Source organism: Vanellus vanellus, assembly GCF_965231255.1.
Source record: "Vanellus vanellus genome assembly, chromosome: 6".
In the NCBI taxonomy this organism is placed as follows: Eukaryota; Metazoa; Chordata; class Aves; order Charadriiformes; family Charadriidae; genus Vanellus; species Vanellus vanellus.
In genome coordinates, this window is record NC_138911.1 from 1,903,043 (window position 1) to 1,930,938 (window position 27,896).

Below are 27,896 nucleotides of genomic sequence, written 5' to 3' on the forward strand. Positions count from 1 at the left end.
GGAGGTGCCTGGGACCCTTGGTGCCACCGTGTCCCCCCCCCCGCACTCACTGCACGCGGGGCCGGGGGGGCCGGGGGCTCAGCAGCGCCTGGTACCGGTACGTCTCCAGCCGCAGCCCCTTGGCATCGGCCGCCTGGCGCACCGCCTCATACATCCCGTCCTGCATCCCTGGGGGACAGCATCCTCAGCCCAGGCAGGGGCACAGCGGGCAAGAGGGTGTCTCAATGTGTGTGTGTGTCCCCCACTTCCCCGTGTCCTCCTTACCCTGCATCTGGAAGGCCCGCGTCCAGTCCACCGCTTGGGTGCTTCCCAGTAGCGCCCTCCAAGCCCCCTCGTCCCGGTAGTACACCGTCAGCTGGTTGGCGTAGAAGTCCTCGGGGTCCCTGTTCTCCTGGGGGATAGGGGACAGCGTCTGAGCTTGGTGTCCTGTCTTCCCCCCCAGCACCGCGGTGTGTGGGGTGCTGTCAGGGTGTGGGGACACCCCGAGCAGCACCTCTGGGCACAGACGGGTCAGGACAACACCAAAATGGGGCCAGGAGTCCACCAGCACCTCGTGGCCGGCGGGGTTCCCCCGGGCCACCGTCATCACGGTCCCCAGGACCTGCAGGATGGGGGGGGTCAGCGCTGGGGGGGGACAGACACGGGGGAGTGGTGTACCATGTGGGGACCAGCACAGGGTCCCCGTCACCAGCAGGTCTGGGGGGGGGGGCAGAGGGGTCCCCAGAGTCCCCACAACTGGCAGGATGGAGAGGAGGGCATGGAGGTCCCCAGGGTCCCCATCACCAGTAGCACTGGGTGGGGAGGGCATAGGGGACTCTGAAGACCCCACCACCAGCATGGAGGGGAGGGAGGGGACAGGGGTCCCCTTCACCGGTAGGGCAGGGGGATGAGGCAGGGGGTCCCCAGGGTCCCCGTCACCGGCAGGGTGGTGGGCAGGCTCCTCCGGAGGGCCTCCTCCAGATGCCGCAGCTGGCCTGGGCACGTCAGGATCAGCATGTCCCCGTGGCTGTGGGACAGGGGTGACACCGAGGATCCGTGGGGCAGACGGCGACACTGAAGATCCCGTGGCTGTGGGGCACTGGTGGCTGTGGGGCAGGGTGTCCCGGCCAAGCACCTGTCCCCAGCAGGCTGCAGGGCTGGCCCCGTGCCTGGTGGGATGGACCCTGCCCGCTGCCCCCGTGTGCGGCCACCCCCTGGGCAGGGGGGCACTTGCTGGCCCGTGACGGCTGGTGGTGGCCCTGGGACCCGCCAGTGTCACCTCCTGCCCCACAAACGCAGGCACCTGCTGGTGTCACTGCCTGCCCCACGGCTCCGCGGGACCTCGGACTGCTGCAGGGTGAGTGCTGGAGGGGATGGGGACAGGTATGGGGTTGGGGATGGGGATGGGGACAGTGTCCCCTCCTGGGGGTCCTGTCACCCCGTTATCGCGGGGTCTCTCGGCAGGACCATGCTCATCCTGACCTGCCCGGCCCAGCTGCAGCGCCTGGAGGGGGTCCTGCGGAGGAGCCTGCCCCTCGCCCTGCCGGTGACAGGGACCCCGCTGTCACCCCTGCCCTGTGCCATGATGAGGACCCCGCTGTCACCCCTGTCCCGTGCCATGACGGGGACCCCGCTGTCACCCCTGCCCTATGCTGTGATGAGGACCCCGTTGCCACCCCTGCCCCGTGCCGTGATGGGGACCCCATGTCACCTCCTCACCCTCACCCCAGTGTCACCCTGTCCCCCCGCCTGCCACCCCCCCACGGTGTCCCAAGTCCAGGACAGGCTGCTCCTGGGCGTCACCCAACCCCAGGGCTGCCTCCAAAGCCCGCCAATCCCAGCCCAGTTGGACTCTGCTCCAGCCAATCACTGCCCAGCTTTGGTCCGAGCCAGCCAATCCCCTTCCAGTCCCACACAAGCCAGACCTCACACGCAAGCCAGCCAATCCCAACCCAGGCAGGCTGCCATGCAGCCAATCCTAAACTCCCTGCCTGCCCCTCCCTGCTCTAGCCACGCCCACTCCACCTAGCCACGCCCACTTGAGGGCAGCTTGGCTTTAGGCTCCGCCCCCTCTGCCTTCACCCCACTGGGCCCTATGGGGCGAGGGTGGCATCTTTGGGCAGGGCAGGGTGCTGGGGGGGGCCCCCCTCCGGGCTGTGCTGGCTCGGGGAGCCCGGGGGACCCCCAAATCTGCCCCCCATCACCGTGTGTGTGTGTGTGTGTCCCAGCTCTGACCCCTTTTTCCCGGCAGGTCTATGGGGCCGTGATGAACATCAACCGGGGGAACCCGGGCGAGTTCGAGGTCGCGGTGGACTCCTGGCCCCACTTCGGTGCCGTGCTGGCGCGGCGCAGCGGAGAGGTGGCCGGCGGGGATGTTTTTTGGGGGGTGGCGGGAGATACGGTGCCCTGGCACGTGGCAGGTGGGCTCAGGGCCACCCACGGGTGCCCCACCGCAGATGCCAGCGGACGACTGCTACAGAAACATGCACGCGGCTTTCTATCGGGACATGGGCGCCTACCGGGAGCTGGTGGAGACCCCCGGCTGCCTGCGCTGGAACACCGCCTTCCACCTCTTCGGTGGCCCTGGGGACACGGGGGACATCGGAGGGAGGGGGGGGGGGGGACACTGGGCAGCGCTGCGGGCAGGGAGCGGGCATGCTGTGGGATTGAGGGTGCTGGGTGGCACTGGGAGCATGGGACACTGGGGGGAGCCACTGGGGAGACAGGGGGTACGGAACTGGAGGCACTGGGAGGTACTGGTGGAGGAATTTGGGGTGTTGGGGGACACTGGGGAGTATCGGGGGCACGACTTGGGGCACTGGGTGGTAGGAGCTTGATGGGTGCTGTCACTGGGGAGTATTGGGACTGGACTTGGGGTGCTGGGGGGGCACTGGGGGCCACTGGGGAGCGTTGTGGTTGGACTTGGGAGGGCACTGGGGGCAGGGATGGGGTTAGTGGGGGCACTGTGGTTGGTCTTGGGAGTGCTGGGGGGGAACTGGGGACATGGATGGGGTTAATGGGGGCATTGGGGAGCATTGTGGTTGGATTTGGGGGTGCTGGGGGGGTACTGGGGGCAGGAATTGGGGTGCTGGGCACTCTGGGGCTACTGGGGAGAAAGACTGGGGTTGTGGGGAGCCCTGGGGGACACTGGGGATGGCCCAGCCGGAGTTTTGGGGTTAGAAAGAGGGGGAGGGGGCGGAATGGGGGTGCTGGGGGAAGGGGGGCCCCTGACAACCCCATCCCCAGGACTGCAAGAGGGGGTGGCCACGGTGTCACAGGCCATCGCGGCCACCAAGGGCATCGAACTGGAGGTCTCTGAGTACTACACCTACGTACACCCCGACCCCAGCACCATGCCCGAGCCCCGGTGAGTGCCCTAATCCCCACCACTGCCCCGGCCCCAGCACAGGCAGCACCCCCAGTGACGGCCGACCCTCGCCGTAGGCTGGACCCCAGCGTACGGGTGGGCTCGCTGAGCCCGGGGCACGTGGATCTACTGAACGAAACGTGGGCGTACGGGGGGAACGGGCGCAGCCGGCGGTACCTGGCAGAGGTGTTGGGGCGATTCCCCAACCTCTGCCTGCAGGATGGGGCCGGGGAACCCCTCAGCTGGACCCTGACCGACCCCTTTGGCACGGGTACCCATGGCTACACCTTGCCAGCACACCGCCGGCGCGGCCACATGCGGACAGTGCTGACCCTCGCCGCTCGCCGAGCGCAGGCTCGCGGTTTTCCCGCCTTCGGGCACACGGCTACGAGCAACCGAGCCATGCAGCGGCTGCAGGAGGAACTGGGCCACCAGCGACTGCCCGGGCTCTGCCACTTTGTCCTGCACAACCCCAGCATGGGCAGGGCCGGACCCTGAGGCCATCCTGGTCACCCCCCCTGGGGCAGGGAAGTCCCCAGGCTGTGGGACAAGGAAGAAAAAACAAACTCAAACAAACAAACAAACAAACAAAAAAAAAGCAGTGTGGAGTCTCTGATGGCTGCTATAGGGTTGTGTCTCCCTTCAGCACCAGTTTTCTCACACCTGGCTTGGCGCCGGCCGTTAAAGCTATGACCCGGCTTGGTGGCCCAGGTGGCATGGTGTCACCACAGAGGGATGCAGCTGTGTCCCCCAGAGAGTCACCCCTCTCCCTGTGCGCCACCGCATGCACCGCAGCACTGCCCCAAAGCTATTCTCGGCCCCCCGAGGGAGGACTGAAAAGCTTCATACAAATCTGTGCTGGTGGCACCTGCTGTGTCCCCCTCCCCGGGACGATGTCAACACGGCTGGGGGTGGGGACAGGCAGGCCCAGCGCCTGTGGGTCACCGGCTGTGCTTCCCGGGGGGGAGGACACAGCCAGAGCGCTGCGTGGGGCAGAGGGTGACGGCTGCACGGCGTGAGTCACGGCTCTAGTCATGGCTAGTGGGGGTGACAGGGACAGCCGGGGCGGCGACAGTGCCCAGGGTGATGGGGACAGCTAAAGGGTGACCATACTCAGGGTGATGGGATGGGGTGACAGTGCACGGGGAGGTGGGGAGGACCGTGGGGGTGACACCTGCTGGGGTTCATAGGGACGGCTGGGGGTGGTGGTGACAGTGCCCAGGGTGATGAGGGTGGCTGGGGGGGGTGACAGTGTGCGGGGTGACGGGGATAGCCGGGGGGGGGGTGTGACTGTTCGTGTGGCGGCGGCGACAGCCGGTGGGAGGTGGTTGGGGGGTGACGGCGGCCGGGCCACCCCCCCCTTCCCTCCCCTCCCGCCAGCCCAGCCCGGCCCCGCCGCTTCCGCCCGGGGAGCGGCAGGGGCGGGACGTACCCGCCCGGTTCCCGGCAGCCGCGGGCGGGAGCGGAGCCGGGGGCCGCCGGGGCCGCCGCCGCCGCCACCGAACCGCGCGCTCCCGCAGGGCCATGGAGCAACCCCGGCTCATCACCGACTCCTTCCCGCTGCGGCGGCGGCCGGGGCGAGCCCCGGGCAGGGTCAAGGGCAGGGTCAAGGGCAGGGGGTACCCCCGGGTCCGACCCCGCGCCCCCCCACCCACCGAGAACTCCCCTCCGCCACCCCCCCCGGACCCGGAACTCCTGGAGATGCTGCGGCGTTTCGACCTGGCCTGGGAGTACGGACCCTGCACCGGTGAGAGCCCCCCCGGACCCCCCCGGGTCCCCCCCCCCCCATCCCAGCCCCGCTGACTGTGACCCTCCCGCAGGTATCACCCGCCTGCAGAGGTGGGAGCGGGCACAGGCGCTGGGGCTGAGCCCCCCCGATCCCGTCCGCAACGCCCTCCTGGAGCACCGGGACAACCCCGATGTCACCTACAGGTGGGTGCAGGACGCGGGGAGAGGGGGGGACATGACATTGCGCACCCCTTCCCTCTCCCGGTGCCCCCCTCTCCCGCCACTGACAAGCAGAGGTGGGGGGCACCCGCTGACCCCCGCTCTGCCCCACAGCCTCTGGCACGAGTACGAACTCTGAGCTGCTGTGCCCCACACCAGATGAAGGAGAGGGGGGGCCCGTTGTCACACACCCCCCCTGCCAGGACTGTCCGCAGCCGTGCCGCAGCCCGGGGGGGCACCGGGCGGATTAAAGGCTGGTGTGAGTGAAGGTGGGGGGCTGCCGCGTGCTGTCTGGGGGGCACCTGGGGTGGGAAGGGGGGGTGAAACCCCTCTGTAGGGCGCTGGGGGAGGGCAGGGGTCTGTACACCCCCTCAGAACGAGCCAGGCTGGTTGTCCTGTCACACAGAGTTTAATGCCAGCCCTGGGAATGACGGCAGGTGGGCAGAGACAGACAGACAGACAGCTTCAGGGGCTGTGGCAGGGCCAGGTTTCTGTCTCAGATGCCAGTGCCCAGAGCCTGGCCCCCACCCTACCCCCCAAATGCCAGCTGGAGGGACTGGTCCTCCCCATGGAGAAGGTGAGAGAACACCTTGGGGTCCCCGGGTTGGGGTGCACCCCCAATGGTGAGCCATGGCTGCGGGGTGGGGAAGGACAGGAGAGCAGCAGAGCTCTGCCCCACAGCAAGAGTGAGACAGGGGATACAAGAAGTGACGTGGGATGCCTCACAGCAGGCTGAGGGGACGGGAGAAGGGCCGCAGGTTGCCCCCAGCGCCACTCACCATTGAGCAGGTCCGGGGTGTCCGTGAAATCCGCAGCGAAGTTGGGATGCAGCTGGCCGAGGGTGGGCTGGATTGTATCCGCGTTGCCCGGGTGAGCTGTGGGGTGGCAGGGAGTCAGGCAGCGTGACGTGGCCACCGGACCCTGCGGGACACCAGGGACCCCCTGCCAGGCACAGAAAGTATGAGAGATGCTGGTGAGCTCAGATCCAGAAGCCAGTGCTGCCGGGGAACCCAGTAATGCCAGTAGACTGGCCAAACTGGGAGGGGGGAGCCCTTCGGACAGTGAGCATGGGTGTAGACATGGCGCTGGTACCTGAGAGGGCAACAATGCTGGTTTGTCCTCCGTCTTCCGCACCTGGAGAAAATCAAAGAGGAGTCACGACGTGCATTGCTGCCCACCTGGGTGGCCACAAGGCCAGCACAGAGCGGGCGGTGCCACCTGCCCCTGGCCCGGCGTGGCTACCCATACCCTGGGGTAACATGAGGGAGGGAGGAGTGGGGGTGGCAGCCAACGGGGCTGGAGAGCTGGGGACAAAGGTGTCCCCAGGCTGGCAGGGGCTTGGCTGGAGCATGCCATTGCCAGTTGGTCTGGGTAGGGGGGTGTACTGGGACCATGGGAGCTGCAGTCTTGTCAGGGACTGGAGGTCTGTGGGAGCTCACCTCTAGACCACAGTCTCCAGCATCATGAAGTTGCAGGTGGGATTTCTCCTCTTCTCCATGTCTGTGGGGAGAACGGAAGAGGGATGATTTCACTGCTGTCCTCTCCCATGCCTGGGATGTGCCACCCTGGAGGGCACCAACACACCCCAGGACTTACGAGAAAAGGGATGGGTGGCAAAGCCACACCTTCATAGAACCATGGAATGGTTGGAGTTGGAATGGACCTTAAAGCTCATTGAGTTCCAACCCCCTGCCCTGGGCAGGGACACCTCCCACCAGACCAGGTTGCTCCAAGCCCCATCCAACCTGGCCTTGAACACCTCCAGGGATGGGGCAGCCACAGCTCCTCTGGGCAACTTGGGACAGTGTCTTACCACCCTCACAGTCAAGGATTTCCTCCTACTATCTCATCTAAATCTCCCCTCTACCGGTTTAAAACCATTCCCCCTCATCCCATTGCTCCCCTCCCTGATCAAGAGTCCCTCCCCAGCTCTCCTGGAGCCCCTTTAGGCACTGGAAGGGGCTCTAAGGTGTCCCTGGAGCCTTCTCTTCTCCAGGCTGAACAACCCCAACTCTCTCAGCCTGTCCTCACAGCAGAGGGGTCTCACCAGAGCGGAGCAGAGGGGCAGAATCCCCTCCCTTACCCTGCTGGCCACACTCCTAGGTAAACAAACCAAGAATCCCATATAAAGCTGCCCGTAGTTGTCTGCAGAGTTGTTTCGGCTCGAGTTCACACTGAAGTTCCAGCCTGTCCAATACAGCAGCCTAAAGAGCAGCCCTGGCCATCTGCCAGCCCAGGCGCATCGCCATTGCTGTTATCAGAATGTTCCCAGGCACAGCGGAGCGCGACGATAAGCAGCAAAAGCAAGAAGCAGCCACTAACGAGCACTAAACTCTAATTTACAGTAAGGCAAGCAAACCCCGTGGCAAGCACGGGAGCCTGCCAATTAATAACTAAACAGCAATAACAGCTATAAATTCGACCAAGCACATTCCAATCAAACCTGTCATTATCTCGAACCCTTCGAGCCACATGTTGGCTGTCGTGGTTTAACCCCAGCTGGTGGCTAGGACCACCCAGCAGCTCGCTCCCCCCCCCTCCCCCCCCCAAGTGGAGATGCGGGAGATAATCAGAAGAGTAAAAGTGAGGAAAAACTCGTGGGTTGAGGTAAAGACAGTTTAATAGGTAGAGCAAAAGCTGCGCACGCAAGCAAAAGAAAACAAGGAATTAATTCACTGCTTCCCATCGGCAGGCGGGTGTTCAGCCATCTCCAGGAAAGCCGGGCTCCATCACGTGTAACAGTTACTTGGGAAAACACGCGCCATCACTCCGAACATCCTCCCCTTCCTTTTTCTTCCCCCAGCTTTATATACTGAGTATGACATCACATGGCATGGAATATCCCTTTGGTCAGTTGGGGTCAGCTGTCTCACTGTGTCCCCTCCCAGCTTCTCGTGCCCCCCCAGCCCGCTCGCTGGCGGGGCGGTGCAAGTTGCAGAAAAGGCCTTGAGCACTTAGCAACAACCGAAAACATCAGCGCGCTATGAACGCTATTTCTCATCCCAAATCCAAACCATAGCACTACACCAGCCGCTAGCAAGAAAGTTAACTCCATCCTAGCTGAAACCATGACAGTTACCTAGGTAGTAATAGCAAAAACATCGAATTTGGGTATGGATGAAACAAAACTGGGACCCATGGAAAAAAAAATAATTAGGAGCAGGCTGTTTGGGTGGAGAAAGGAAGGTGGAAAGGTAGCAAAAAGGGCCCAGAAATGGAAAAAATGGCGAATAAGGTATAAAATCAGGTAAAGGTTAGCACAGGGGGGATCTTCTGATATAAGGGGTGCAGATTGTAGTGCTGTTGACCTGCAGAGCCAGGTCTGGCAGGCACAGCCTCCCCCCAGGCCGTTGGGACTCTGATGGGACAGTTTCCCCACAGGCAGTGGGGAGGGAAGAGTGATAGAGCTCTCATTCGACAGCAGTCCTGTGGGGTTCATAAGATTAAGAGCCATAATTAGTAGCTTTGCTGTGTGCATAATCATTTAACCATAAATTAATAATAGGATGTGTTTGTTAATTATTCAGGTTATTGATTGCTTAACTTACTAGCTTTCTAGCAGTTTGTTGCTTCATCAATAAAATGAATCGGTTCTATCCCGAGCCTGCAATTGAGCAGTGGAGAGCCGGACCCAGCAATAACCCAGGCCATGTCCTGGGAGGCAGGCAGGTGGGATGGGGTGGGGGCTGCCTGCAGCGCTAGGCCCACTCACCTCGTTCAGACAAATCTTGTCCCACTGGAGGAACTTCAGGCCCTTGAACTTCTCCCACTTGGGGGACGTGATTCATCAGCTGGGAACAGGACGGAGGTATTTAGGACGTGGACTGCCAAGAAGTGAGCACCACCCACCCAGCCAGCCCAGCAGGACTCCAGGGCCAGGAGGAGAGGCAGCCGGCAGGGAATTTCCTAAAGGGGAAGGGTCACCCTGCTTTCTCTGCCCTACCCTCCCCAGGTCCAGCTTTGTGTCACGGTCCCCCTGCACCTGGTGGCTGCTGCAAAGTCCCTCTGCCCCGGGGCAGGTGCCAGCAGCGGGGCCATCAGAGTCACTCTGGTGATGCCCTCCTGGTCTGTTTCACAGCAACTGTCACAAAATCTGGTGGGAGATGGCATGCTGGAGGCCAGGACCCAGGTTCATGGCGGGGAGAACAAGGGAGGTTTCCAGGCTTCTTGCAGTGGCAAGCGGTCGGGAGAGGGACATCGTAAAACCCACCCAAGGAGCACCCAAAGGAATATGGGTGGTGATCAAGAAGACCCCAAGCCATGGCAAAGTGAGGAAAGGCCTCAACAAGAAACAGGTTCTGTCTTATCTCCAAAAGCACAGGCAGGAGCCCCTGCACAGCCCACAAAAGTGCTGTGGCCCCTCACTCCACCCCACGGCCTGTTATCTCCCTTCTGTCCCATGTCCCCCCATGGGAAGGGGGGTCTGAAGAGGCTGTCGGCGCTTCCACCCCGACAGAGCCCAGGCTGCTGCCGTGCCCAGCTCCTCTGCTCCCATCGCCCTGCACAGCAGCAGCTGTGAGACGTGACTGGCAGAGCAAAGGTTGGGGTGCTGGCAGAGCCCAGCCACGCAAGGCTCAAGTTGAGTCTTTCCTGGTGGGCTGCAAGCCAGCAAGGGCTGTGGCCGCACTCCAGCAGCTCTCTACGTGCCGAGTCCCATCCTGGTGGGTGCCCCGGGTTGTGTGGGGAGAAGACTCTGGGATGGCCCCCACAGCCCCCAGAAGGACAGCAGGCTCTAGTGAGGACGCCTTTCCTCAACACAGGCCCCCACAGTCAGCACCAATGTGCTACCTTCTAGCAGCCTGGCCTGTGGCTTTCCCCCCGCCTGCCCCCCCCATAGCGGTCACAGCGGGCTGCCGGCTCCCTGTCCCGCTTCAATCCTCCGCCCCTACTGCCCTGGCCTGCCCCGGTTCCCGGCCCCGGGGCCTAGGCCGCTGGGGCTCAGGCAGACCTGCGTCCGGCTCCCATAGCAACCGGGAAAGAGCCCTATACGCATGCGCGGAGCTCCATACGCATGCGCGGAGCTCCATACGCATGCGCGGAGCACCTCCTTCCGCGCAAGGCACGCTGGGGGCTCTAGTTCCCTTCCCCGCGGCGCATGCGCGTTCCCAACACTCGTACAAGATGGCGGCGGAGCCTCGCCCTGGGTGGGCGGATCTAGCGCTGGCGTGTTCACTCTGGTCCCTACTGATGGCAGGCAGAGCACCCGCCGATGTCCCCAGCTGGGCAGGGCCTCGCGGGAGGCCCCACGCTTGTCCCCTCCACCCCGCCAGGCAAGACCCACGCCAGGGGCAGCCATTTCCACTCTTTATTCTCAGTGCCAGCACAGTGACCGGTGGCAGCTGGGGGGGGGGGGGGATGAGGCAGGGCCACCTCTGCCCCCGAAGTGCAGACAGTGTGTGTGTGTGGGGGGGGGTGCCGGCTCTCTGGCCACGCCCCCAGCGGGCCTAGGCTCCGCCCCTTCCCCATAGCGATGGGGGTGCTCTGCCCCATCCTCCCCCCCCCCCCCCCCGGGTTAGGGGGCAGGGGGCGGGGTGGGGGGTAGGTGAGGGGCGGGGTCAGCGCTGGGGGTGTGGTCAGCAGCAGGGGCGGGGTCAGAGGTGGATGAAGGGGTGGAGTCACAGCTGCTGGCAGGTAGGGTGTGGTCGTCGGCAGGGGCGTGGTCACAGGCGGGGGCGGGGCCTCCATCCAGGCTGGCCTGGCGCACCACGCGGCGGGGCCGGGAGGAGGGCCGTGTCCCCGGGGGGGCACCCCCCGACCCCCCAACGGCCACAAAATCCTGGAGGAGGAGGGGGTGGGGGGGATACACAAAGGTGGGGAGGGGGCTCAGCCAGCGCCGCGGCCCCACCTCCCCGGCCCCGCCCTGCCCCGCCCCACACTCACCTCCCCGGCGAGGGGCTCCCCCGGCAGCTCGGGGGGCTCGGGGGACTCCAGCTGGCTGATGCTCCGCATGACTGCGCAGAGGGAGATGCGGGGGCGCCGGGTGGCCCCCAGCAGCCCTGGCCCGCTGGCCTCCCCGGGGGACTGCGGGGACCGTGGGGACGGGGACAGGCCACCCTCGTCCCCCGGGGTGGCCTCGGGGCCCTCCTTGGGCTGGGCCGCCTTCTCCGTCACCTTCGGCTCCCACAGGCTGCTGTGACGGCTGCCACACGCCCGCCATCAGTGGCGGGCCCCGCCCCATGTGTGGAACCACGCCCCTTCCAAACCAGGGCGGGGCTCCCACAGGCTCCACCTCCACAGCCATGGCATCAAAGGGTGGGGCACCCAAAGCTCCACCCTGTCCATCGGGGCGTGGCTGCAGAAGCTCCACCCACCACACCCGAAGGGCGTGGTCATGACATGCCCCCACCCACCACACCACACGGGTGTGGCTATAGTAGACCCCACCCACCACACCCGAGGGGCGTGGCCACAGCAGGCTCCACCCACCCCACCCAAGAGGTCACGGTCCAAGCCCACCCTGCCCTACCCAAGGAGGTGTGGCCACAACCGCCCCCCCACCGCCAAAGAGGCGTGGCCACATCAGGCTCCACCCCAAAGGGCCTGTCCCACCCCGCCCCTTGCCCCGCCCACCTGGCGTGCAGGATGCCCTGGTAGAAGTCCAGCTGGCGCATGAAGCCGGGGTTGGGCAGGACGCCGGGGCGGCAGTGCCGGACATGCCGCAGCGCCCGCTCCAGCGGCCACCCGAACTCCTTCATGGCGTAGGCCAGCACCGTGGCCGCCGAGCGGCTCAGCCCCATGCGGCAGTGCACCAGCGCCCGGCCCCCGACAGCCCTGCGGCACCCACCCGCGCTGCCACCGAGCTCCCCGGGGCTCTGTCCCCAGCCACCCCAGTGTCCACCCTGCCCCGGGGCTCCCCATGTCCCCAGGGACCCTGTGTCCCATGTCACCAGTGCCACCACTGTCCCCAGTGCATCAGTGCCCCAGGGGTCCCCATGTCCCCCATGCTCCCCATGTCCCCCATGCTCCCCATGTCCCCGGAGCTTCCGCTGTCCCCAGGGACACTGTGGCCCATGGTTCCCCTGTCCTCAGTGCCACCGCTGTCCCAAGGGTCCCCATGTCCCCAGAGCTTCCCCTGTCCCCAGGGACACTGTGGCCCATGGTTCCCCTGTCCCCAGTGCCACCGCTGTCCCCAGTGTATCAATGCCCCAGGGCTCCCCATGTCCCCCATGCTCCCCATGTCCCCAAGGACCCCATGCCCCCAAGGTCCCCACACCCCAGGGCTCCCCATGTCCCCAAGAACCCCATGCCCCAGGTCTCCCAGTGTCCCCAGGGACTCAATGCCCCAGAGCTCCCCAGCTCCCAGTGCCCTGATGCCTCCGAGCACCTCAGACATCCATCCCGTGGTGCCCTCCCCTCCACCTGCCCTGGCTCCAGCCCCTGCCCCTCCATGGCCCCCCATACCCTGTGTCCCCCTCATCCGTCCCCCCCGATGGCCCCCACCCCACCATCCCCCTGTGCCCAGGGGCTGTCCCAGCCCCACTGACCGGACGTGGGAGAGGAAGAGGAAGGTGTCGTTCCAGTGGGGCAGGAGCTGCGCTGTCTCCTCGTCGTACACCCGCACGTTCATGTAGGTGAACAGCGCCGGAAAGAAGTTGTCGATCTCCCGCGCCACGTTCAGGATGTGGGTGACCCTGCGGTGATGTGGGCAGGGGCCACAGCCACCACGTAGGGTTGGGGGTCTGCCCCTGCTCTATGGGGTGCCCCATGCCCACCCCACCGCAGGGCCACAGACCTGCTGCACCCACCCTGCCAAGTGTCCCACAATGACCCCATGTCCACCCCATCAGTGTCTCTTGATGACCTCATACCCACCCCACTGGGCCATCTCATGATGACCTCATACCTGCACGACCATGACACTCCATCACAACCCTGTGCCTACCCCACTGGGACACCCCAGATGACCCTGTGCCACCCCACCATGTCGCCCCAGATGACCCCATGCCACCCCATGATGGCCTTATGCCCATCCCACCATGACACCTCAGATGACCCAGTGCCACCCCACGATGGCTCTGTGCCTACCCCGCTGGGACACCCCAGATGACCCCGTACCACCCCACCATGACACCCCAGATGACTCAGTGCAACCCCACCGTGACATCCCAGATGGCCCTGTGACCACCCCACCACGCCACCCCAGATGATGCTGTGCCACCCCACGATGGCCCTATGCCCACCCCACCACGCCACCCCAGATGACCCCGTGCCACTCCATGCTCACCGGTTCTGCTGCAGCTCCTCCAGGTTGGCCGCGTTCCACTCGGAGCCCTGCGTGGTGGCAGTGGTGAGGGGTGGGGACGCCCCTGCCCACCCTGCCCACCCTGCCTGCCCTGCCCGCCCCTCTGCCCACCAGGTAGAGGTGTGGGAAGACGTGGGAGGGACGGTCCATCTGCGCCAGCACCAGCAGCATCTCGTTGTCGATGAAGTCCTTGTGCTGGGCCAGGCTGTGCCCCGTGCGCCGCTCCAGCTCCTCCCGCACCTGGGCACGGCCGCGGGGTGAGCGATGGCCCCTTTCCTGCCTGCTCCTGCCTGCTCCTGCCTGCCAGCCGGGCCCAGGAGCCCCTGCCTGCTGGCACCCACCTCCTTGGAGGTGACGCTCTCCAGGTCGGCGGTGGCCATCACGTCCCGCAGCAGCGCCCGCACCGCCTGCTCCGACAGCTCCGGCGCTGCCGGCCTGGCATCCGCATCACCGCGTCACCGCATCCGCATCACCGCGTCACCGCATCCGCCACATCACCGCGTCACCGGCAGCGCTCACCCGCCCTGCCCAGGCCCCACCCTGCCCAGACCCCGCCTCCTCCTCTCCCAAGCCCCACCTCCCCACAGCATAAGCCCCGCCCAGTTCCTTTAAGCCACACCCCACCAGTCAAGCCCCGCCCACTCCATTAACCACACCCTTACACAGACCCCGCCCCTCAGCACAAGCCCCTCCCCCTCGCAGTGCCCCACCCTCACAGCCCCACCCAATCACTCCACCCCTTTACAAGCCCCGCCCCCTCACCCCACCCCGAGGCTCCCCAATCCAGCAGCAGCGCTGATTGGCCAGCAGGTTGGTGGGTGGGGCTGGTGGGGGCGGGACATACCGGAGGGGCGGGGGCGAGGAGGGGCGCACGGACTCGAGGTCGGCCATGGCCAACCACTCGTTGAGGCAGCTCTGCTCCGAGGCCACCGCCGCCTCGTAGCCGCGAGCCCAGGCCAGCGCCGGACCTCCGGGGATGTGGCCACCGCGGGACGCCTCCTCACAGGCGCGGTGCAGCTCCTGCAGCACGGTCCTGCCGCACACCACCTGCCACCACCGCTCCTCCCCACCACCACCGCGGTGCCGGTGTTCCCCCACCTCGGTTCGGCTCTTCCCAGTATGTGGGTGTCACCTCCCCTCTCCCGGGGAGATGGGGTGGGTGGGTGGCCCGTGGCAGTGCCCAAACTCCCCCCATGCCCCCAGTCCCATCACTGTGCCCAGGTGCCCATGGTGGTGTCTACGTCCCGGCTTTGCCCATGGTGGTGTCCACTTCAACCCTGCCCATGATGGTGCTCACAATTCCTCATGCCCTTGGTGGTGCCCACATCTCTCATGCCCACAGTGGTACCCACTTCTCCAATGCCCATGATGATGCCCATTTTCCCCGTGCCTGTGGTGGTGCCCACATCCCCCATGGCTGTGGTGGTACCCACATCTCTTGTGCCCATAGTGGTACCTACATCTCCTCCCATGCCCATGACGGTGCCCACATCCCCCATGCCCAGGGTGGTGCCCAGATACCCCATGGCCATGGTGGTGCCCACATCCCCCAGGGCTGTGGCAGTGCCCACGTCCCCCATAACCATGGTGGCACCTATGTCCTTTGTGCTCGTGGTGATGCCCAGATTCCCCATGGACATGGCGATACCCACATCTCTTGTGCCCATAGTGGTATCTACTTCTCCCATGCCCATGATGGTGCCCGAATCCCCCATGGTGGTGGTGGTGCCCACATCCCCCATAACCGTGGTGGTGCCCACGTTGGTGCCCACATCCCCCCATGCCCACGGGCACACCCGGGGCTCGCTCACCACATGGTCTGGACGGAGATGGGCTTGAAGATGCGGGTCTGCCCCCCTGACGTCACGCTGAAGCCCCTGAGCACCACGGGGAGACACGTAGGTCAGGATGGGCACCCCAACCCTGCCCCTCCCCACAGGCCCCGCCCAGTCCCACCCTCATAAGCCCCTCCCCTTCCCAGAAGCCCCGCCTACCCCTTACCCATCGCCGTCGAGGAAGACCTGGGTGTCGCTCCAGAGGGGCAGCACCATGCCCAGGGTGCAGCGGGTGGCCCTGGGGCGGGCAGAGGTCAGGGGGTGCCACCGCCCCCCCTTGTCCCCTCCTGCGCCCCACTCACCCCTCGTGGGCAAAGTCCACCCCCAGCAGCGCCGTCTGCCCCTCGGCTTCCGCCTCCTCGGGCCGCACCACCAGCAGGTACCGCACCCGCCGCGGCCGCGCCGACTCCAGCCGCACCGCCTGGGGGTGGGAGGTGTGAGGGGTGCCCCCTGCACCCCCGCATCTGCCCCCAGTGCTCAGGGAGGAGCATCAAAGCACATTGGGGGGCAGTCACATCCCCATCCCATCCCCGTCCCATTCCATTTCATCCCCATCCCATTTCCATCCCATCCGATCTCCATCCCATCCCTATCCCATTTCATCCCCATCCTGTCCTGTCCCATCCTGTCCTCATCCCATCCTGTCCTGTTCTCATACCCTGTCCCCTTCCCTGTCCCCATCCTCATCCTATCCTGTCCCGTCCCATCCCATCCCATCCCATCCCATCCCCATCCATATCCTATTCCCATACCCTTCCTGTTCCCATCCCCATTCTACCCCCTCCCAATTCCATCCCAACCTGTCCCATCCTGTCCTATCCCATCCCATCCTGTCCCGTCCCATCCCATCCCCATCCTGTCCCCATCCCAATCCCAATCCCATCCCCATTCTCATCCCCATCCCTATCCCATCCCATCCCATCCCCATCCCATCCCCATCCCCATCCCATCCCATCCCATCCCATCCCATCCCATCACCATCCATATCCCATTCCCATCCCCATCCTTTCCCCGTCCCAATTCCATTCCCATCCTGTCCCCATACCTGTCATCATCCCCTTCCCATTCCATCTCTTTCACCGTCCCTATCTCATCCCCATCCCATCACTCTCACCATCCCCGTCCCTGTCACCACCCCCATCCCACCACTGTCACCGTCACCATCCCCATCCCTGTCCCGGTCCCCGGGGCTGGTGGCCGTGTCCTACCAGCCGGATGGCATCCTGGGGACGCAGCAGCTGCATCATGAGCTGCAGGTGCTGCTCCTGCCGCCCCGGGGCCTGGCCGGGGGGCACAGCCGGGGGGGGCTCGGCCACCATCGGCTCCTCCGCGGGCAGCAGCAGGGCGGCCCCTTTGACCATGACAAAGCTCTGCCTGGGGGGTGACACAAGAGGGTCCTGAGCGGGACGTGGGGCCCAGCCTGCAGCAGGATCTGGCCCTCGCAGCCGGGGTACCCCGGGAGGGCTCCCCCGAAGGAGGGGGGGACACACACACCACATGGGGAGGAAATACTCCTCAAGGGGTAACTGTGTCCCCTCCCCACCTCAGTGCCCCATGTCCCCCCCCCCCCCCATGTGGCTTTTGAGACCCTTCTCACCGTCGCTGCAGCCGGCCGCGCTTGGGCGCATCTTCCTCCTGCAAAGCACCGAGGGGAGGGCCCAGTGCCCCCAGGGGAGCGTGACCCACGGCACGGACCATGCCCGGGGGTCCCGGCAAACACCCCCCGGCACATCCCGCCTGGCTCTGGGGGCCAGTGACACCCTGCCAAAGTCACCCCCCTCCACCTGCCAAACTCACCCCCCCATCACCATCCCCAGCAGCATGGGACATTGCCAGGGCCCCACGGGGGAGTGTGGGGGCCCTGGGAGGGGTCCCACTGGGGGGGAGGGGGGTAGATCCCTGGGGATCGGCCTTGGGATGCCGGGAGGGGGGGGGGGGATGCTGTCCCCGTGTCCCGTGTCCCCCCCCTCGGCTGGGTGCTGCCCTAGGGAGCATTCTCACGGGGGGGGGGGGGGCTGGGCTGTGCACCCTGATATGGCCCAGTGGTTATTGGGGGGGCGAATGGGGGGTTCAGGGGCACTGGGAGCCACTGGGACAGACTTAGCTCTGTTGGGAGCAACTGGGGACAACCACCCCCCATAAACACTCACACCCACGTCGTCGTCCTCCCCCATCAACTACGGGGCAGCCCCCAGTCGGGAGCAGAAGAGCCCCCCCCCAACATGTGCTGGAGGCAACTGGACTCCCAGTAACCTCCCACCGGGAGCGGCCGGGATAAGCCTGTACCGGGAACGACCGGAGCAGCCTCTACCCTGCACCGGGAGCGACCGGAGCAGCCTTTCCCCCCCCCCCCCCCAAAAAAAACCAACCGGGAGCCTCCGGGACGGCCCGATGTCGTGTTTCCTCCCCCCGCCGCCCCCTCCGGGAGCCTCCGGGACAGCCGCGCTTCCTACCGGAGCGCCCGGGCGAACCGGGACCGCCCGCCCGCCCCCGCCACCGGCAATCGCTCCCCGTCCCGGCAGCACCCCGGCGTCCCCGGCACCGGTCCTACCCGATCCCGTACCCCTCCCGGTAAAGCCGGTCCCCGGTTCACCTCCCGTACTTACCGGGGGTCCCCCGGGGGAGCCCGAGTCCCGCCGCACGGTGACCAGCGCCATGCCCCGCCGCGCCGCCCCGCCGCACCAGGAAGCGCCGCCGCCGCTGCCCCGCCCGGACGGGAACGGGCACGGGCACGGGCACGGCCCCGGGCACGGCACGGCGCGGCACGGCCTGCACCGGGACAGCCGCCCCCCCCCCCCCCTCCACCCTCCCCTTCTTCCTCCGGCACCACCGGATCGGGACCCCCCCCCCCCCCCCAAGACCGCCCTCTCCGAGAAGCGGGACCACCGGCAGACTTCTTCCGTGCTTACCCGGGATCCCCATCCACAGTGTCCCGGGACCCCCCAAGGTTCTCCCACCCCCTCAGCACCTCGGACCCCCCCCCCCCCCCCCCAGTTCCCCAGCGGGTGGGAACCCCCCCCGAGGGTCCCCAGCACCTCAGACCCCCCCAGGTCCCTATAGATGAGAACATGTCCCCCCAGAACCCGGGACCCCCCAGGACCCCATAGACGGGAACCCCCAGAGGGTCCCCACCACCTGGGACCCCCCCACGTCCCCACAGTTGGGAACACCCCCCGCAGAACCTGGGACCCCCCGAGGGTCCCCAGCACCTTGCAGCCCCCCCCCCTCCCCGGAACCCCCTCGCCCCAGCACTGCTCCTTGTCCCTTGGCTGTGCCCCCATGGGTGCCAGCCCCCCCCCCGACCCCATGCCTCAGCCCTGTGCCCAGGAACCCCCACCCCAGGAGTGGGGCACCCCTCCCGCCCCAGAGCGGACCCAGGCGCAGTCTGCACACAGCCATGTATATATATATATGTATATGTATATGTACATACCTCTGGGCCCCCCCCTCGGCCCCCCCACTGCCACTGCGGGACGGGGCCTGGGGGTTCCCGCCTGACCCTGCAGCCCCCAAAGGTGGGGGTGCCTTTAAACAGAGGTCAGCCACGTCCCATGGGGACCCCCACGTCCGTCCTGCCCCCCTGTAGGGTCAACGTACAACACCGAAGGGGAGGAGGGGGGGTGTCCCTAGGGGGGGGTGTCCCTAGGGGGGGGGTCATGGGCAAAGGGGTGTCCCTGGGGTTGGGGTCCCTAGATCAGGGTCCCCGGGCTGAGGTCGGAGCCTGGTGGGAGGGGATCCCTGGATCGGGGGTCCCAGGGGTAGGAGGATCCCTGGATCAATATCCCCCCCCCGTGCGGGGGGCTGTCCCCACATCAGGGGGGTCCCCGGCACGGGGGTGCCACCCCGGTACCGGCTGGTTCCCAGGCAGGGCTGTGCCGGTACCCACGCCGGGCTGTCCTTGTGCCAGCCCATGCCTGGCGGTCTCCGGGTGAGGTGATGCCGGTGGGGTGTCCCTGTCCCCGGTGTGGGGTGTCCCTACGTGGGATGTCCCTGTCCCCGTGCGGCGCTACTTGTCGGTGAGGGAGAGGCGCAGGATGCGCTGGAGCTCCTCGTCCTCCTCACGCCGCCGCCGCTCCCGCTCCTCCTGCTCCCGCTCCGAGAGCGCCATGGCCAGCCGCAGCTGCTCCGCGAAGCTGCCGTAGCCGGGGGGAGCCGGGGGGCTCCCACCGCCCGCCCCGGGGGGGCTCCCGGCGACCGGGGGGTCTGCGCTGGGGCCCGCCTGCAGCAGCATGCTCTCCTGCAGCGCCCTGGGGGGGGGAAGAAAGGTGTTGTGGCCACGCCCCCTCCTGGAGGCCACGCCCCCGACCACGCCCTCTCTGTGCCCCCACCCCAGGTGGCCACGCCCACCTCACCACCCCACCCTGGGCTGGAGAGCAGCACCCCTCTCCGTGGGCTCCTCCCATCTGCTTAGCCACACCCACACCTGTGGTTAGCCCCGCCCATGACGGCCACACCCTCCGAGGAGCAGGAAGCCCCTCCCCACAGGGCCCCTCCCCTCTAGGCCACACCCCCAGGGCGCCTCCCCTCTGCCTCACCCTGACACCTTTAAGGCCCCGCCCCTCCCGCCTTGGCCCCGCCCCAGGCAAGGGGTGGGCGGGGCCATCTCAGGCCACGCCCCATGTGGGCGGTGCCTCACCGCTCCAGCTGGAGGTCCTCGTCATAAGGGGGCGGGTCCACACCAGGGCGGGTGTTGGTCAGCGCCTCCCAGATGGTCACCTGGTGGGGTGGGGCGGGGCTGAGGGGCGGGGCCTGCGCCGAAGGGGGAGGGGCGTGGCCTGGCCCACGGAGGGGCGTGGCCAGGGCGGGGAGGGGGCGTGGTCCCACCTGGTCGGTCTCGGTGCCGGCGTCCAGCAGGCTCTGCTGGATGGCGAACTGCAGCAGGTCGTCGTCCTCGTCCCGCAGGGGCTCGCTGCGCCCCGCGCCCAGCACCGTGTACCCCGCCGGCACCTCGAACACCCCCGCCTCCACCTCGCACGGGAAGGGCCAGCCTGCCGCCACGACGAACCACGGGGCACCGTGAGCACCCCGCGGCGTCCCACGGCATCCCACGGAACCCCACAGCATCCCTGTGCCCACAGCACCCCATGGCATCCCACGGCACCCCGCGCCATCCCACGGCACCCTGCACCCACGGTACCCCATGGCATCCCATAGTACCCCATGGCGCCCTACGGCATCCTATAGCACCCCACGGAGTCCCACGGCATCCCACAGTGTTCCACAGCACCCCACAGCATCCCACTGCTCCCCACAGAACCACGAAGCATCCCACGGCATCCCGTAGAACTGTATGGCGTCCCACAGCACCCTGCACCCACGGCACCCCGTGGCATCCCACAGTAGCCCATGGCATCCCACAGCATTCCGTGGCACCCAATGGCACCCCGTGGTGTCCCACAGCACCCTGCGGTGTCCCATGACACCCTGGCATCCCACAGCACCCCACACCCACAGCACCCCATGGCATCCCACAGCACCCCACGGCATCTTACAGCACCCCACGGCATCCCATGGCATCCCACAGCATTCCGTGGCACCCCATGGCATCCCACGGCATCCCACAGCACTCCGTGGTGTCCCACAGCACCCCACGGCACCCCGCATCATCCCATGGCACCCCAGAGCACCCACCCTGCGGTCTCCCACAGCACCCCATGACATCCCACAGCACCCCATGGCACCCCACAACGTCCCACAGCGCCCTGCGGTGTCCCATGGCAACCCACAGCATCCCACAGTACCCCGTGGCGTCCCACAGCACCCCACACCCACGGATACCCCGTGTCCCTCAGCACCCCCAGCCCACGGCCGCCCCACACTGTGTCCACAGAGGTCCCACGCACCCTGACCCCCCCACCCCCACCCCACCCCGGCCCGGGCACCCCACAGCACCCATCACCCCGTTCCCACGGGCAGCCTGGTGGTACCCATCACCCCCAACCCAGGGACCCCCCCCCACCAGCCCCCACAGACTCCAGCCCTGGGAGGACCCCTACCCCACTAGAGACCCCCTCCCCAGCGCCGGGGCACCCCCACATCCCACAGCAGTCGTCCCCGTCCCCCCCCCTTCCCGCCTCCTCCCCCAGCCTCACCTCTGGGGCCGGGGGGGTGGGGGCCGGGGGGCTGCGCGGGGGCGCAGACCCGCACGGAGCCCAGCGGCTGGTCGCACCCACAGAGGTTGCTGAAGGTGATGCGGGCGTTGAGCACGTGGAAGAGGGGGATCTCTGGGGGTACAGGGGTCAGTGGCCCCGCCCTGGGATAGGCTCCGCCCCCCCTTGCCACACCCTGCCCCGCCCCGCCCCGCCCTCACCGATCTTGACGGGGAAGCCGGGAGGCAGCTTGAGGGTGATGAAGTCACGCAGTTTGGCGAAGTGGGCGTTGGAGATGGCCATGAGGTCGATGATGGGCGTCACCTGCTCCGCCAGCGACAGCGGGTGCTGCTCGCACAGCCACAGCGTCGCCTTGAACCTGTCCGGGCACCGGCGTGGGCACGGGAACCCCGCCGGTGCCACGGCCCCTGGCACCCCGGCACCACCCCGTGGGTCCTGGCACCCAGTGCCATGTGCCCTGGGATGCCGTCACCACCCCATGGATCCTGGCACCACTGCTGTGTCTCCTAGAACCTTGGCACCACCCCCATGGGTCCTGACACCCACTGACATGTCTTCTAGGACCTTGTCACCACCCCTATGGGTCCTGGCACCCACTGACATGTCTCCTAGGACCTTGTCACCACCTTTGTGGGTCCTGGCACCCACTGACATGTCCCCTGGGACCCCGTCACCACCCCTACGGGTTCTGACACCCACTGCTATGTCTCCTAGGACCTTGTCACCACCCCCATGGGTCCTGACACCCACTGACATGTCCCCTGGAACCCTGTCACCACCCCTATGGGTCCAGTGCCACATCTCCTAGGACCTCGTCACCACCTTTGTGGGTCCTGACACCCACTGACATGTCTCCTAGGACCTTGTCACCACCACCATGGGTCCTGACACCCACTGCCATGTCTCCTAGGACCTTGTCACCACCACCATGGGTCCTGACACCCACTGACATGTCTCCTAGAACCTTGTCACCACCTTTGTGGGTCCTGGCACCAAGTGCCACTCTCCTAGGACCTTGTCACCACCCCCATGGGTCCTGACACCCACTGCCACATCCTGGGGGACCACATCACCATCCCCAGGCGTCCTACTACCCCAGAGCCGTGACACTGCCCTACATCGGCTCCCCGCCATGCTGGTGGCACGTCCCTGGAACCGCGTCACCCCCGGGGGCGGTGGCCTCACCTCTGCACCTTGCTGGACATCTCGATGGGGCGCCCGATGTTGCGGGTCTCCAGGTCGAAGTGGGGGTCGAAGTACTCCTCGGGGGTGATGGCGGTGGGGTTGGTGGGACTGGCAGCCTGCAGCACCGGCGCCTGCGGTGACACCACCGGCACCGCTCAGCCCGATCCCCTGGGGGACCCCCCAGCCCCCCGGTGGTGGGGACAGCCCAACCCCGGTCACTCACCCCGTTGTGGGTGCCGTGCTGCTGGGCGATGCCCAGGAAAGAGTGGAAGGGGGTCTTGGAGCCTGGTCGGGGCGAGAGGGGGGTGCAGCGTGGGCAGGGGACACGGCAGCCCCGTGTCTGCCACGGGTCGCACCCCGCACGGGGTCACACGCCTGATATGTCCCACCCAGCACCCACGCTGTCCCATGGCTCATATGTCCCACCCAGCACCCACGGGGTGCCAAACCTGACGGGTCACAACCTGCCACGGGCCCCACGCCTGACGGGTCACACCCCACACACGTTGTCCCACACCTGACGGGTCACACCCAGCACCCACTGTGTCCTGTGCCTGATGGGTGACACCCCGCACCCACAGTGTCCTACACCTGAGACGTGACACCCACCACCCAGTGTCCCACACCTGAGAGGTGACACCCACCACCCACAGTGTCCCACACCTGAGAGGTGACACCCACCACCCAGTGTCCCACACCTGAGAGGTGACACCCACCACCCAAAGTGTCCCACACCTGAGAAGTGACACCCACCCACTGTGTCCCACACCTGAGAGGTGACACCCACCACCCACAGTGTCCCACCACCCACCACGCACACTGTCCCCACCCGACACGGTGCCACCCAGCGTCCCACCCAACGCCTGACACGTCTCCCACCCAGGAAGGGGGTGGACCTTGCACTAGGGGGCGGGCCTTGCACCAGGAGGGAGGCGCGTCCCTGCTGTGGGCGGGCTCCCTGATTGGCTGACGGGGCTGTCACCTTTGCTGCGTGACTTGTCCTGGTCAGAGAGGTGCTCCGTCCTCGTCTTGGTGACCAGCTCCACGTTGCTGGCGCTGTACACCTACCGGGGGACAGGATCAGCCCCGCCGGCCACCGGTGGTGGGGGTCCCACCTCGGTGGGGGGGGGTGTGGTGTGTGTGTGTCCCACACCGTCCCCCCTTTTTGGGGGGTGCCCACCCTGTCACCGTGCCCACCTTGGCCTCGTAGCCGCTGACCACCTCCATCTTCTCCGAGCGCCAGCCCCAGATCCCCGACTTGTTCCTGGGGAGGGGGGAAGTGTCAGCACCCCCTCCCCCACCCCCGAGGGTGGGGGTGGGGGTGTGTGCGCTCCTCGCACGCCGCTCACCCTCTTGCACAAGCGTTTCCTTCCCCTCCGCATGCGGTTCCCCTCCCCCTCCCCCCGTGCGAACCCTCGCACGGCCCCTTCCCGCTAAGTGCTGTCCCCAACCCCGCGCCGAGGTCCACCGCCACGTGGCAGCCCCACCGCTCGAAGGCGATGTTCCGGGTGTCGAGGTGCGTGGAGACGATGGGGGACGTCAACCGGCCGGCCACGTGCTCCTCCGAGGGCTGCATGGCCGCCAGCAGCAGGTCAGGCTCGTGCAAGGCCAAGGCCAACGTCTCCGTGTAGACCACCTGCTTGTCATGGTCCACCTCCATCACCACTGCCCCTTCATCTGCACATGGGGACGTGGGTCAGCGCCGGCCACCCCGACGCCCACGAGCCTGGGGGTCACATCATCCTGAGATACCATTGAGGGTATCTGGGGGGGCTTTGGGGGGTGTCCATGGGGAACTGGGGGTTCCTGCAGGGGACTGGGGTCCCTGGTATGTGCTGGGGCTGAGGTGGTCCCCAGCACTGCTGGAAAGGGGGAACTGGTGTCTCCAGGGGGTCCCTATAGGGGATCTGGGGCACTTATGGGGGAGTACTCAGTGTAGGGTGTCTGGGGGGTCACCAGGGTCACCGGAGGGTCCGTGAGGCTGTCGGGGGTGCCATGGAGGGGGGGGGGGCTGGAACTGACCTTCCCCCTTGAAGATGTAGCTGCGGCGGCCGCGCTGCCACGTCATGTGCTCGAAGCCCAGCAGCGTGGTGTCCACCCGCAGGCTCTCGCCCCGCTTCCAGACGCGGTAGACGTCGCTGGGGCACACCTTGGAGACCAGCGGCACTGCGGGCACACACACCACTGGGGTTGGGGACACCCACCCACCCACCCCTCTGGTCACCTCCCAACCCCGCTCACCCCAACTGGTGAACTCCCACTTCATCTCCACGTAGAAGTCGGACGCCTGGAAGAGATGGGGGGAGGTCACAGAGCAGCTTGGGGATGTGGTGGGAGGGGGTGTGGAGGAGCTGGGGGGGTCTCTACTGGGATCACTGGGGAGACGGGGACTCTCGGGGAGGACCCCCACCGGGGGGACCCGGGTGGGGATCAGGGGACACCTGGCAGAGCGGGGTCTTGGGTGGGAGGGAGGGAGGGATCACCAGGGGTTCCCCGGGGGAAAGGGTGGGGCTGTGGAGGAGATGGGGGTCCTGGGGAGATTTGGGGGGTCCAAGGGTTCCCCCCCTCTGCCCACCCCCACCCTGGGGGGTTCCCACCCAGGACGGGGCCGTACCCGGCGCAGTTTGCTGAGCAGTTCGGGGATGCCGGCGAGCCGCCGCGTCGCCCGCTGGTAGTCGCGGTACTGGAGCACCAGTTGCACCATCTCGGGGTCCCCCGTGCTCACCGCCTCCTGCAGCACTGGGGCCACGGGGCACCGTCACCCGGGGTACCGCCAGCGCCCCGTGACGGTACCCCCAACGCCGGTACCACCGGTGCTGGAGGGTGCCCGTTGCCCCCGCGTACCCGTCCAGCCGTTGGCGTTCTCCCGGCCCACGTTGGCGTTGTGCCGCAGCAGCACCCGCACCGACTCCAGGTGGCCCAGGGACACGGCCAGCTCCAGCGGGGTCCGGCCACGGGGGTCCGTCAGCTCCACGTCGTGCTGCGTGGACAGGGAGGGTCACCGCCGCCAGCCCGGGGGTGTCCCCGCAACACCCCCCCCCCCCACCCCCACCCCAGTGTCCCCCACCCTGGCACACCGGCGCTGGTCCCCGGCCCCCCATCCCCAGTCCCAGTCCCCGAGCCCGCTGTGCCCGTTCCCGGCCCGCCAGGGTGCCCGTGGCCAGTTGCCCCCGTGCTCCCATCCCCGCACCCCCCCAGTCCCAAGGGCCAGTGGCCCCCATCCCCCAGTGGCCCCCGTCCCCCACTGGCCCCTGTCCCAAAGTCCCCACCCCTCCAGCCCCCAAGTCCTCCTGTCCCCCAGTCACGTCGTCCCAGTTCTCCCAGCCCCATTATACCCCCAGTGCTCCCAGTCCCCTAATACCTCAGTGCCCTGTCCCAGTGCCCCCAGTACTCCCAGCGCCCCCAGTCTCCCAGTCCCCCTCTGTCTCCAGTGCTCCCAGTCCCTTATGATCCCAGTGCCCCTGTCCCAGCGCCACCAGTCCCCCTCAGTGCTCCAAGTGCCCCCAATTTCCCAGTCCCCTCTTCTCCCAGTGCCCCAGTACCCCAGAGCCCCCAGTACTCCTGCAGTACCTCAGTCCCAGTGCTCCCAGTGACATCCAGTCACCTCGTCCTACAGTCCCCTAGTATCTCAGGCCCCCCAGCCCCCCAGTGCTTCCAGTGCCCCCAGTGCTTCCAGTGCACCCAGTCCTCCCAGTGCACCCAGTCCCCTGTGCCCCAAGTCTTCCCCAGTGCTCCCAGTGCCCCCAGTCCTCCCCCAGTGCTCCCAATCCCCCAGTCCCCTGTGCCCCAAGTCTCCCCCAGTGCTCCCAGTGCCCCCAGTCTCCCCTAGTGCTGCTCCCAGTACTCCCAGTCCCCTAGTGCCCCCAGTCCCCCCAGTGCTCCAGTCTCCTAGTGCCCCCAGTGCTCCCAGTCCTCCCAGTGTCCCCTAGTGCTGCTCCTAGTCCTCCCAGTCTCTCCAGTGCTCCCAGTCCCCCCCAGTGCTCCCAGTTCCCTAGTGCCCCCAGTCCCCCCCAGTGCTCCCAGTCCTCCCAGTGTCCCCTAGTGCTGCTCCCAGTCCTCCCAGTCTCTCCAGTGCTCCCAGTCCCCCCCAGTGCTCCCAGTTCCCTAGTGCCCCCAGTCCCCCCCAGTGCTCCCAGTGCTCCCAGTCTCTCCAGTGCTCCCAGCGTCCCCTGTCCCTCCCAGCCTCCCCTAGTGCTGCTCCCAGTGCTCCCAGTATCCCCCCCGGCTCCCGGTGCCCCCTCTGCCCTCCCCTCCCAGTCCCCCCCCTCCGCTCCCCTCCCTCCCTCCCCCGCCCGCGGGTGGGTGGGAGCTCTGATTGCCGGTGCCCCCCCCCCCCCCTTCCCCTTCCCCTTCCGCCGGTGTCCGGTTGTGGCCGGCGTCCGGTCGCCGGTGCCGGTGTCCCACCGTGCCGGAGCGCAGGGCGCTGTCCAGCGCCTGGTGCCGGTTGTGCCAGACGAGGCGGTGGAGCGGGAAGGTGTCGGCGGGCCGGGCCATCCCGCCACCATGTCCCCGGGGGGGTGGGGGGGGGCCGCCGCCGGGCAGCGCGCGGGCGGACGGGCCGCAGCAGCGCGGGGCCTGCCCGCAATGGCTGCGCGCGCGGGGGCGGCGGCGGCGGCGGCGGTGACGGTGACGGCGGCGGCGGCGGCGGCGGCGGCAGCGGCGCAGCGCGGCGGCGCGGGGCGGGGCCGGGCCGGGCCGGCACCGGGTACAGCGGTCGGAGCACCCGCAACCGGAACCGGCCAGGCGGAACGGCGCGGCACCGGGCACTCCGGTACCCGGCACGGTGGGGTACCGGACTGTGGTACCGGTACTCGCGGCATCCCGCAGTGAGCACCCGAGATCGGTTGTGTCAGCGACCCCGGTCTGCCCCCCAACCCCCCCACCGCCGGGGACACGTTATCCCTCACCTAACCCGGTACCGGGGGTTGTCCCCTTCCCTGGTATCTCCTCCTGCGTACCCCTGCGGGGCACCGGGATCCCCTTCCACTTTCACACCGTGGACCCCAGACCCACTGTGGGTGTCCGGTACCCGGGACCACCGTGCGCCCGGCCCTGGGCTTGCCGTCATCCCATCCTCATCCCCTCCCCTCCCCATCGCCATTCCCCATCTCATCCACGTCCTACTCCCACCCCTAATCCCATCCCATCCCTGCTCTCATCCCCATCACTGTTCCCCATTCCACTCCCATACCCATCCGTGCTCCCCATCACCATTTCCCATTCCCTCCCCA

General features: G+C 67.2%; 5 protein-coding genes across 5 annotated transcripts; 2 read left to right on the forward strand and 3 right to left on the reverse strand.

The window, feature by feature from the left end:
* Nucleotides 1–49: 49 nt before the first annotated feature.
* LOC309673101 (uncharacterized protein) lies at nt 50–8,878 on the reverse strand. Its single transcript, XM_082484813.1, has 6 exons — nt 7,976–8,878; nt 6,733–6,793; nt 6,386–6,427; nt 6,073–6,235; nt 265–391; nt 50–168 (listed from the first exon to the last, which is right to left on the reverse strand). Exons 1-6 carry the CDS (start codon nt 7,999–8,001, stop codon nt 147–149), a joined length of 441 nt encoding a protein of 146 aa, XP_082340939.1. The 5' UTR covers nt 8,002–8,878; the 3' UTR covers nt 50–146.
* LOC309673638 (glycine N-acyltransferase-like protein 3) lies at nt 1,448–3,914 on the forward strand (the record flags this gene model as incomplete). The annotated part of the gene is made up of 5 exons (XM_082485482.1): nt 1,448–1,525; nt 2,231–2,338; nt 2,436–2,556; nt 3,226–3,346; nt 3,424–3,914. The coding sequence occupies 5 exons, from the start codon at nt 1,448–1,450 to the stop codon at nt 3,842–3,844; spliced, it is 849 nt and encodes a 282-aa protein (XP_082341608.1). The 3' UTR covers nt 3,845–3,914.
* Nucleotides 4,771–5,561, forward strand: POLD4 (DNA polymerase delta 4, accessory subunit). Its single transcript, XM_082484814.1, has 3 exons — nt 4,771–5,093; nt 5,167–5,278; nt 5,408–5,561. The coding sequence occupies exons 1-3, from the start codon at nt 4,871–4,873 to the stop codon at nt 5,430–5,432; spliced, it is 360 nt and encodes a 119-aa protein (XP_082340940.1). The 5' UTR covers nt 4,771–4,870; the 3' UTR covers nt 5,433–5,561.
* Nucleotides 8,879–10,602: 1,724 nt separating the features above from the next.
* Nucleotides 10,603–17,068, reverse strand: LOC309673411 (protein phosphatase Slingshot homolog 3-like; the record flags this gene model as incomplete). Its single annotated transcript, XM_082485177.1, has 13 exons — nt 10,603–11,069; nt 11,174–11,432; nt 11,864–12,064; nt 12,778–12,924; nt 13,518–13,564; nt 13,647–13,775; nt 13,877–13,970; nt 14,380–14,568; nt 15,347–15,412; nt 15,537–15,608; nt 15,673–15,791; nt 16,579–16,744; nt 16,968–17,068. 13 exons carry the CDS (start codon nt 17,066–17,068, stop codon nt 10,806–10,808), a joined length of 1,854 nt encoding a protein of 617 aa, XP_082341303.1. The 3' UTR covers nt 10,603–10,805.
* A 1,711-nt stretch (nt 17,069–18,779) lies between these two features.
* Nucleotides 18,780–26,308, reverse strand: LOC309673492 (ankyrin repeat domain-containing protein 13D-like). The gene is made up of 15 exons (XM_082485278.1): nt 26,236–26,308; nt 25,510–25,645; nt 25,280–25,404; nt 24,907–24,952; nt 24,688–24,831; nt 24,153–24,342; nt 23,863–23,929; nt 23,648–23,729; nt 22,889–22,950; nt 22,666–22,796; nt 21,681–21,838; nt 21,463–21,594; nt 20,195–20,358; nt 20,007–20,086; nt 18,780–19,617 (listed from the first exon to the last, which is right to left on the reverse strand). The coding sequence occupies exons 3-15, from the start codon at nt 25,367–25,369 to the stop codon at nt 19,377–19,379; spliced, it is 1,587 nt and encodes a 528-aa protein (XP_082341404.1). The 5' UTR covers nt 25,370–25,404; nt 25,510–25,645; nt 26,236–26,308; the 3' UTR covers nt 18,780–19,376.
* Nucleotides 26,309–27,896: the final 1,588 nt, after the last annotated feature.

Excerpts from the sequence above, each read along its gene's own strand:
- LOC309673492 (XM_082485278.1), bottom strand. The coding sequence starts at position 25,369 with ATGGTGCAACTGGTGCTCCAGTACCGCGACTACCAGCGGGCGACGCGG. Across the intron at positions 24,953-25,279 it reads TGCTCAGCAAACTGCGCCGG|GCGTCCGACTTCTACGTGGA; the intron begins GTACGGCCCCGT and ends CATCTCTTCCAG. Across the intron at positions 24,343-24,687 it reads CTACATCTTCAAGGGGGAAG|ATGAAGGGGCAGTGGTGATG; the intron begins GTCAGTTCCAGC and ends CCCCATGTGCAG.
- LOC309673101 (XM_082484813.1), bottom strand. The coding sequence starts at position 8,001 with ATGGCTGAACACCCGCCTGCCGATGG. Across the intron at positions 6,794-7,975 it reads GAACACCCGCCTGCCGATGG|ACATGGAGAAGAGGAGAAAT; the intron begins GAAGCAGTGAAT and ends TTCTCCCCACAG. Across the intron at positions 6,428-6,732 it reads CTGGAGACTGTGGTCTAGAG|GTGCGGAAGACGGAGGACAA; the intron begins GTGAGCTCCCAC and ends GATTTTCTCCAG.
- POLD4 (XM_082484814.1), top strand. The coding sequence starts at position 4,871 with ATGGAGCAACCCCGGCTCATCACCGACTCCTTCCCGCTGCGGCGGCGG. Across the intron at positions 5,094-5,166 it reads GGAGTACGGACCCTGCACCG|GTATCACCCGCCTGCAGAGG; the intron begins GTGAGAGCCCCC and ends ACCCTCCCGCAG. Across the intron at positions 5,279-5,407 it reads AACCCCGATGTCACCTACAG|CCTCTGGCACGAGTACGAAC; the intron begins GTGGGTGCAGGA and ends TCTGCCCCACAG.